Consider the following 10,590-nt stretch of genomic DNA (forward strand, 5'->3'; position numbering starts at 1 on the left):
CATTGTTTCAAAGGCATCAAACTTGTTTCATAAATTTGGTTTATAATACTTTTTTGGAAGCAAAGCCCCCCAAAAAAGCATTGAGGCAACTATGTGGCAACACCAGGGCAGGTTGATATACCCTAAGTGAGGCTCTTGATTACATAGTTGATCACTACACTGGTGAGAGAATGAAACTGACAATGAGGATGAAATAGAGGAGGAAGTGTCAGAAGCTAAAGACAGCACTGAATATAATTTGTGCAATCCAGACCAAGATAAGATGAGGAGGAATTCAGTGATGAAGATGACGCTGCTGTCACATTCAAGAACTTCAGGAACTTATCCCCACCTGACAATCATGTTAGGTTTTCTGCTGAAAATTTTATTAGAACCTGCAAAATTTGCTGAATGATGACATCATATCCTGCTTCGAACAGTTACTGACTGAGTTAATCTAAACCATAGCGGCAAACTTTGAAGGGGAAACAAAAACAGAGTTACAAAGAAAGTTGGAAGGAAGTGACCCAGAAACAGATCAAAGCACAGATGAGTCTTTGGATGTTGAGTAATGAATTCAGATCCAGAAATATTCTACCAGCAGTTTATGGGATGCAGCGTCTGGTCAGTCAATGTTTCAGGCCACCATGTCACTCCAATATACTTACATGTTGTTTCGGGTGATTCTCTTTGACAGCCACGATACAGGTTGTCATCATGAAGACAAACTGGCGGTGATCGGAGAGGTCTGGGGCAAGTGTGTGGAGTGCCAGCTACTATATTTCAAGTCTAAACGTCACAGTGAAGGAGCATCTGCTGGCTTTTAGGGGACACTGCCCTTTTAAACAGTATGTGCCAAGCAAGCAGTCGAAATACAGCATAAAGAAATGGACAACATGAAATATAAAATATTCCCAGTCACTTTTGACACAACAGGTGTTACTCTGTTTGACTGTAAAATATTGTAAATGGTTAAAAAAAAAACCTGTTCCTGGTAACTTTGACCCAATGTAATCTGTGACAATTGTGTCTCGTAGTCAAAACAATGCAGAAATAACTTTTTAGTAGTCGAATTCACAGAACTCGGATTAATGAAACATAAATAACAAACAGAGGTTTAGAAACAGAAAAGCCACTGGGCTGCTCAGTCACTAACTAACTACTGTACTTTTATTATGAGTGTTAGACTGTAAGAGTAACAGCTGAATACTAAATGTGTTCAAACAGCAGCATATTTCTCTCTCTCTCCACATCTGTAAAGACAGGTGAGAATGAGACTGTATTCGAGCTTTGAGGAATAAACCTCTTTGATTACAGGAGCTGCACTCAGATTCAGACATCAGCAACACCCAGTGATGATTTATGCTGAAAACAGTTTTTTAATACTGGAAAAAAATTGTAGTAACTCCAAAATTAACTGATGAAAAAAGAACAAAGGCTAAACTAAGTTAGCCCTAAGTTATTAAGTCGTATTGTATCACGCACTTAACTGTAGATTGTTATTCATACATTCATTTCATCACGTTTGGACAACTGTATTTCAATGTTTATATGTCTAAGCAAAAACTTCCTGGAATTCCTGCCGGTTGTTCAAAACGCTGCAGCAAAGCTTCTGACCAAATCTTCAAGTACTCACATGTGACACCATCTTGGCATTGGCTCCCCATTGAATTCACATTAGATTTTAAGATTCTGATTCTGACTTTTAGAGCTCTCCATGGACAAGCACCAGTTTACATTAGGGCTGCTCGATTATGGCAAAAATGATAATCACGATTATTTTCACTGAAATTCAGATCTCGATTATTTGACGATATTTATTTAACAATAACAATGTGTTGAATAATGACTTTAAAGATTGTCAAAAATAATATAAAATAGTGCAAATACTGATAACAGTGCAAATGTTTGCAATATAAGAAATAAATGAAAAATGTAAACATCTATGTTTAGTGAACTTTGCAGTGTTGCTCTGTGGTGCAGCTACGACACTGTAGCAAAGTTTACACACTGTGTCTACTTGATCCACGTCTGACTCATGAACCCATAATGTTTCCACACCACTCAAGTTTTTTTTACCTCTTTTCAACCAACAGCAGTCACTCTCCTCTCCAGATAACTTCTGCTGAGCTTTTTCACACAGAGCAGCGCGAGAGTAAAGCACGAGGGAGGGGCTAATAATCGGCTCAGTAATTTTTAATGATCGTTGAAAGCCCAGATCGTAAAATTTGATTAATTGAGCAGCACCAGTTTACATTATTGAACTTCTACAGCCCTATGTCCCTAGCAGGTCCCTGAGGTCATGTGATCAGGGCCTACTTATTATACAGCATACGAGGCTTAGAACTAAGGCAGACAGAGCTTTTGCCTCTGTGGGCCTTAGAGGAACCCAGAGGCAGTAAATCGAGAGCACTGGCCTAAATCTCGGCAGCGTCTCTTCTTCCTCAAAAGACTTAAAGACTTCCATCTGCCTCTGAAGGTGCTCAAGAACTTCTACTCATACACCATCCTGACGGGAAATACCTGCACCTGGTATGGGTAAAGCACCAAGCAGGACAGACGAGCTCTCCAAAGAGTGTTTTGCTCTGCCGAACACATCATTCCCTCAGAGCTTCCTGACCTGCAGTCTGTTTACATCAAGTGGTGCAGTACCACAACCAGGAAGATTATGAAGGAACTCTTCCATCCCCACAATGGACTCTTCTCACTGTTGAGGTCAGGGAAGCGCTTCTGCTCCTTTAAGGCCAAAACAGGGAGAATGAGGAGAGAATTCAGGCCCTGAACCAGGTGTATGACTGCAATCTCTACACATCACTGTACACGCACTTAACAACAACAATAATCGTCAGTTTTGACTGTTTGATCCAAGACCGTCAATCTGCACACGGCTGATTTGCACACCTTTTTATTTTAATTTTTAATTTCAGTGTGTTCTTGTATTTTTAATGGTTGAGAATTGCACAGCAATAAGCATTTCACTGCATGTTGTACTGTGTATGATTGTGTATGATAAATAAAATTTGAATTTGAAAATTGAGCCCTGTGGAGTGCCACATGAGCATAAGCATTAGATGCTTCAGAACTGCAAAGGTTTACAGACAAAGATCTATCTGCCAGATAAGACCTCAACCATTTAAGCACAGTGCCACCAATGCCCACTAGATGATGTAGCAAAGATATGAAAAATGTTGTGGTCTATTGTGTCAGAGGCAGCAGTTAAGTCAAGCAAAACCAGAACAACAATGTTACCAGTCACATGCAATAAGGATGTTGTTAAACACCTTTAACCCTTTAAAGCCGGTCAGAGCAGCACGCTCTGTTTTGCGTAACTATTTTTAAATCCCGGTAGCTCTGCAACCACGTAAGCTAGCGCAATAATTTTTTTGCATATGAAACCGGAGGAGTTGTACTTACATCTTATGCCATCAGCTTGTCCTCAGTCACAGTTTCCTTCCACATATAACTTTGCAAAAACTGCATAAAAAGCACTTGCAGCAACAAAAACATAATATTCCAGAAGCACGCTTTGCCGATCCGATCAGCTGTTCATAACACTTCCTATGTTGGAATAGACGTCAGCGCGAACTTTTGCATGTCCGCCATGACCTGCCCGAAACTGGAAGTGACGTCATTTTCCGGAAATGTAGTTTTATACCATCAGGGCCTCATGAGCCTATACTGGTGTTTTTAAAAGTTATGTTTGACTTTATGACTTTCTGTGTGGTTTCTGGGATGCTTAGGACTCATATTACACTGCTGGAAATAGTTTATTTTGATGCATATGCTGCTTATTTGCAAATTTGCATCATAATATTTATTTTCGTTTTTCCTGCAGTGTATAAAAATTGGTGTATTTCAAAAATAAAACTATGAAGACACTCAAAATAAATTTCCTGTGGTGGGAAACTATTTTGTGCAACTTTTTTGTATTCACAGTTTTGAGGGATAAGCCTCTTAAATTTCTCTAACTAGAAATATATGTTAAAAAAACAAAAACGATTCTCAAATTTTTTTGTTTATTGCACTTTTTTGCAATTTATGTAATTACTATGCACTTAATGCATACATATTGTTAAAATCTGGGCTATAATGGTTGTATTGATGTATATCAACTTGAAATGCTCCCAAAAATGGCTCCACAGCATGTAAACATATAATATAAGTTCTGGCGGACTTGGTTCTATGGTAGGTCTTAAAGGGTTAATAATACAGATTATGTGCTATAAAGGGTTTTACCCACAGGAGGCTGTTCATATCTAGAAAATGTTTTAGTTGACATGATAAATTTTCTCTAAAACTTTGGTAAGAAAAGGCAGCTTGGACTGAGGCCTATATTTAGCCAGTTCAGTGTGCTGAAGAACAGGTTTCGTAAGCAATGGCTGCACTACTGCACATTTAAAATGTGCAGGAACTAGACCAGAGGACAGACTGTTGTTTATAATAGCAAGAACAGACTGCCTGCCCTATAGCAGTCAAAAAAAAGAAGAGCTGAGGACTTAATATAGCGAACCACATCCTCTAAGAGTGAGAGGGTCACCGGCTCAAACGGAGTAAAAACAGCAGAGGCAGAGAGGCGAGTCAGCAGCTGTGATAACAGCCCTTGTGGTGGCAACCTTTGAAAGAAAACACACAGAAAACCATTGCATATATCAGGAGAAGCGTCTAAACAGAAACAGAGTCAAAGGTGTTAAATAACGTGCGCTATGGCTGTTTCAAGAAATCTGTAAAATATTCTTTTTTGCCTCTTTAACAGTATTCTGGTAGTGACACTGGCAGTCGTACAATTTGAAATGACAGCGTTTCCATCTGTGCTCTGCTCTGTGACATCCCCTCCTGATAGCATGAGCTCTGTCATTAAACCAAGGCTCAGGTTTAGAGTTAGGCTGCCTGACGTTACTAGCCAGAGATTAACTATTTGTTATTAATCTCCTGCTCTCTTCAACAGCTGGTCCTTTCCTCCAAGGATGGTTTGACAGGAAGAATAAAACCAGGAACAGGAAGGGCCACAAAGCTGATTAAAATCAGCAAAAAACTGAGAGGCAATGGGAGAGATGATAGCCCCACATTGCCGAACAGGAGGGCGAGCTGCAGTACATGTAAAACCCACATTAAATAAAACACAGAGGTACAGACAGGTTAGTCACAGGGAGACCATATGAAAGAACAAGGTCTATTGTGTGTCTGCGCTTATGCAGGGACCAGTACAGAGTGAGTAACAATAGATAAGTTGCTAGTCCCCCCCCCCGTACTGGATTGAACAACAGGGGGAGACGAGCAACTCCTTTTTCCCACAGGATGCAAAATGCAGTCAGCTTATCGTCCCTGAAGCGTCCCGAGCAGGTGAACCTGTCATTAAAATGGACATAGAGGGGATCGTAGCATTAAATGTGACCCATCCTTTCTTGTTGCCAGTAGATGTCTTGAGCAGTAGATGGCAGCTAGAACTGGAATTTCAATGTAGGCTCTTATCTCCACTTCATCTACGTCCATCCAATCCTCGCACCTTTGCGTCCCATGCAAGTCAGACTTCACGCTGCTGATGTGAGCAATTGCATAGAGTATGTGTCCTGGTGTGAAACCAGTTCCTAGTGGTTTGCAGTGCATGCTCTCTGCATTAGTGGGAAACCACTAACTATTCTAGAGCACTCAAAGCACTTTATACAACATGCCTCATCCACCCATTCATTCAAGGGTTTTTTTCAATGTTTAATTGCTAACATCTAACATTCACACATATTCATACTCCAGTGGTTGCATCATAGAGCAGCTGGGATTAGTGTCTCGCTAGAGGATATTTGGCATGCAGACTGTCGCAGCCAGGGAACCACAAACCTTCCTATCAGTAGACGACCCAGTCTACCTCCCACACAGCATCACGAGACATCCACTCACCATCCACTGCTCAGCCTCCTCGTAGATACACCTATGGTAACAATTTCAAAAATCCTACATAACTTTGTTCAAGTTATTCCATTCACAAGTTTAAAAAAAAAATAATTGACCTCTAACCTTGATCTTGAGGTCGATGTCACCGAGATTTGAAGTTCTCCAAGATTTGTAATAGATACACCCATGGTATCGATTAGGGCTGCACGATTAATCGTTAGAAAATCGTGATCTCGATTCATACTTATGTGCGATCTCATTTCCAAATGACAACGATTTAAAAAAAAAAAAAAAAAAAAAAAGACGACGATTGTACCGCATTTTGATCCGGGACGTAATCTGCATGAAAACAAGCGCTCACTCTTCCTGCTCAACAAATGGGCGGAGCCTTATACCACGTGATACAGAAGCTGGCTGCTAAAATTAGCAGGAAAAAACAACGGAGAGCACGTCAGGGATGACGAGGAAGTGACAGGAGAAAATCCGTCCCGGTCAATCACCCAAACATCAATAACGGGAACCTTATACAGCGCTTCCCTATACCCGTCCAACTCCCGCAGGCACAAAGAAATTACGGAGGCTATTACTTATCACCTGACCAAAGATATGGCTCCATCAACACTGTGCAAAACGAGGGATTTAGGAAAATGATCAACACCCTAGACAAACGCTACACAGTGCCGTCCCGCAACTATTTTTCTATTGTTGCACTACCTGCTCTATACACGCAGTGTCGAGCAACGGTGGAGACGCAATTTCAAGCAGTACAACATTTTGCAGCAACGACAAAATGTGAGACATTTGTTGTTTTTATGTTTATTTATTGTTTTTATGTTCAGTCTCAACTGTTACGAAGTTGATGTGCAGTTAATAAGTGCAATAAATATTTATACTGGAAAAGAAAATCGTGAGAGAATCGTGATCTCAATTCTAAGCAAAAAATCGTGATTCTCATTTTATGCAAAATCGTGCAGCCCCAGTATCGATTTCAAAATCCTCATTATGGAGTTATCACAATCACAAATTTGTATGTCCACACTGCCATACCGCCTATCTGGTGGGCAATTATAACCCATCAGCTTTTTACAGCTGAAGGGGAAAAAAATTTAGTTTATAATGGTTTTCAATTCCGCAATTCAGCAAAAATGGTCGGGGGGGGGGGGGGGGGGGGGGGGGGCTGGACACAAACATTAAGTTAACCAAAGCTGGTTAACTTAATCTAATGCAATGTTTAAATTAAGGTCCCAGTATACCTGCCACAACATCATCTCTCAGTCACTTGTACCTGTAGGACTATTTTTCTACAAACTTGAGTTTTCAAATTGTTCCAACATCTCACTCTGTGTACCTGTATGTCTCTAAGCTCCTGTATTGGAATATCACTGAAATGTAGGAAAAACCGTTACAAAGCACACTTGTGTCTTCAACCCAGCTGGAGCAGGAAAAGCCCGATGCACCAGGTTACCTGGTAACACAAAGACTGTGTTCTAACTTCTCAACATGACATGAGAACATGACATTGACTAAAATCATCCACATTTTTCCTGAACCGAAAACCTTAGATGACGAGTACAGGCTCTGAGGGACAGTTCCCTGTACAGCAGTGCCAGAGCTAACCTGAGAAGCGGTATCCAAGCCCTCACTAACTACAAAGGATAGAGCCCCCCCCAAGCCTCGAAATCCCCCTCAAACTCGCGAAAGGAGCTCAACACCTATTTTGCTTAGGTTGAGGTGGACTGCTCTGTGGACTAAAGCTCAGCATTCAACACTATAAAACCAGACATCCTCATCATCAAACTGGACCATCTTCATATCCCCCCCTACCAACTGCTCCTGGATCAAAGACTTCCTCACAAACCGGCCTCAATCAGTCCAACTCGGACCCCAAACTGGGTGTTTGGTACACAGACCACTACTGAGAAAAGCAAGGCTACGCAGAGGGTAATGACACTGCCCAGAAAAATCATTGGCTGTCCTCTGCTACAAAGTTTGTGGAGGGTGGCACACTGGTCTGGTGCTCATTGGTCTGGTCTAGAACAATGACGAGTGACGAGTCTGCATACAGACAGGAAATGGCAGTCAGAACCACCTGGAGCTGAACCTGCTCAAGATTGTGGCGATATTGGATTGTCGGATTCGGATTGTCGGTTCATCCAGGTTGCTCTATGTTCAGCCTATTTATATCCATCATTCATGCCCAGCTGTAACTTGTCATAGTTTGTATAGTTTCTTAAGATCTTCTGCAACTTGCACTTTTCTAACTTTTTACCTTCTCCTCGTATTTATGTTCTCCTTCTGTATATATGACTATTTAGATATTGCCTATTTAAAAATGTTTATTTTTTGCATGCAGAGAGTAAAGCGAACCTGAGTCAAATTCCTTATTTGTGTGCACAAACTTGGCCAAATAAAGATGATTTTGGTTTTGAATCAATGCATGCAACACCTGTTTCAGGTAGAGAAAGGCAGCAGTGTCCTCAAGTTTGCTTGTTTATTTCCACCCCAACTTTTCATTCAAAAGACCCTCAACAGCAGTAATGTTTCTAAAATAGACAGTATAAAACTGTGGGTGATTATCTACATCCATGTTTTATACTGAGTATACATCTCCTGTTCCAAATGTATCCTGAGCTATGAATGGTTTCTTATTATGCTAAAGTACCAATAGGCTTTTTCAGTGCAAAATCTAAACAATTAAATGAATAGATACAAAAAAAAATAGAACAAAAAAGAAATCTCAGAAATCATATTGACTTTAAATGTTGACGACAGGAATTTAAAATCCTCAACAGTTTACTCACAGTCACTCAAAGAAATCTGTGAAATTGCACTTTTAATTCCAAGCGACGTTTCCTGTTAAGTGCAGTGTGAAGAGCAGATTATCAAGTTACTCCAGTCACTCTTTTTTCAAACTTCAGCAGCAACACAATCATCACAGAGGCTTTAATGGGGGAAAATAAAATGTGATAGGCTAAGATAACAGCCACTATACAGATAAGATGACCCAAACTGCTAATACATAAAATGTGCCTGTAGGCTGAGCGTGAGGGCGGGTTTCCTGCGCCACAGACGGACATCCTGCGCTGAGCGAGGACAGAAATACTTACAGTCGTCCTCCGACAGCAGCTCGTCCGCCATGACTGCTGCTCTTTAGAGCCGCTTCTACCGGCCCGTCTCCTCTTCCATCACTCCAGCTCGTTATCCTTCCCCAGCACAAGTTTATCCTGCGTGCTAACGTCAGGACATTTGTCAAGCTACACATGTCAAAACCAAAGAACCACCATGTCCGGTCTATACCTTCAAAATAAAGCGAGCACGTCTTCAAAGTAGAAACGACGCTTCTCGGTCTTTTTCTGGCAGACAGCGAAACTGCTGTGATCTATGGACTCAACTCACCATAAACCAAATATTTAATAAACATATATATATATATATATATATATATATATATATGTGTGTGTGTGTGTGTATATATATATATATATATATATATATATATATATATATATATATACACACACACATATATATATATATATGTGTGTGTGTGTGCTGGATCACCTTGAATCCTCCCTTAGTTATGCTGCAGTAGGTGTAGCATAACTAAGGGAGGATTCAAGGTGATCCAGCACACACACACACATATATATATATATATGTGTGTGTGTGTGTGTATATATATATATATATATATATATATATATATATATATATACACACACACACATATATATATATATATGTGTGTGTGTGTGCTGGATCACCTTGAATCCTCCCTTAGTTATGCTACACCTACTGCAGCATAACTAAGGGAGGATTCAAGGTGATCCAGCACACACACACACATATATATATATATATGTGTGTGTGTGTATATATATATATATATATATATATATATATATATATATATATATATATATATATATATACACACACACACATATATATATATATATGTGTGTGTGTGTGCTGGATCACCTTGAATCCTCCCTTAGTTATGCTGCAGTAGGTGTAGCATAACTAAGGGAGGATTCAAGGTGATCCAGCCCTAACTATATATCCATCCATCCATCCATCCATTCGCTTCCGCTTATCCTTTTCAGGGTCGCGGAGGGCGCTGGAGCCTATCCCAGCTGTCATAGGGCGAGATTATATATATATATATATATATATATATATATATATATATATATATAGTTAGGGCTGGATCACCTTGAATCCTCCCTTAGTTATGCTGCAGTAGGTGTAGCATAACTAAGGGAGGTCCCACCAGTAGGTGTTGGGATTCTGTGTTTCTTCTTCACTCACCTCTCTGTACTCAGTTATTGGTCATTATTAATCTCTGGCTCTTTACCACAGAGTGTCTTTATCCTCTCTCCCCCTCCTCACCCATTCAGTAATGCAGATGGCGGCCCCTCCCTGGACATTGTTCTGCTACAAGTTTCTTCCTTTTAGAAGGTTTTTCCTTCCCACTGACTCCCAGTGCACGCTCAGAGGAGCGTCGTCTGATTGTTGGGTCTCTCAGTATTATTGTTCTGGTTTTACAGTGTAAACTTAGAGCTACATAAATAAAACTGAACTGAAATGAATATTGCAATTTTTAAAGCGTGTCCGAGTCATAATGTTTCCTCTCTGTTTCTTCCTGTGTTTCTCATGTCTCCTGCTTTACTTTGGATTTTATAAAACCATCTCCATCTCTCTTCTTCCTCGCATGGTTTTGGC

At 40.3% G+C, this 10,590-nt stretch overlaps 1 protein-coding gene across 2 annotated transcripts in view; it reads right to left on the minus strand.

The window, feature by feature from the left end:
* ankdd1a (ankyrin repeat and death domain containing 1A) overlaps nucleotides 1–9,108 on the minus strand; it is a 44,689-nt gene extending 35,581 nt beyond the window's left edge. The window contains exon 1 of one of the 2 annotated variants that reach the window (XM_087842922.1): nucleotides 8,973–9,108. In XM_087842922.1, coding sequence (XP_087699048.1) covers nucleotides 8,973–9,003 — 31 coding nt within the window. In that variant the 5' untranslated portion in view covers nucleotides 9,004–9,108. The remainder of the gene's footprint in view (nucleotides 1–8,972) is intronic. The other variant, XM_087842930.1, reaches the window with a different exon arrangement.
* Nucleotides 9,109–10,590: the final 1,482 nt, after the last annotated feature.

This window comes from Neolamprologus brichardi, chromosome 1 (assembly GCF_056152115.1).
Source record: "Neolamprologus brichardi isolate AB-2024 chromosome 1, ASM5615211v1, whole genome shotgun sequence".
NCBI classification, from domain to species: Eukaryota; Metazoa; Chordata; class Actinopteri; order Cichliformes; family Cichlidae; genus Neolamprologus; species Neolamprologus brichardi.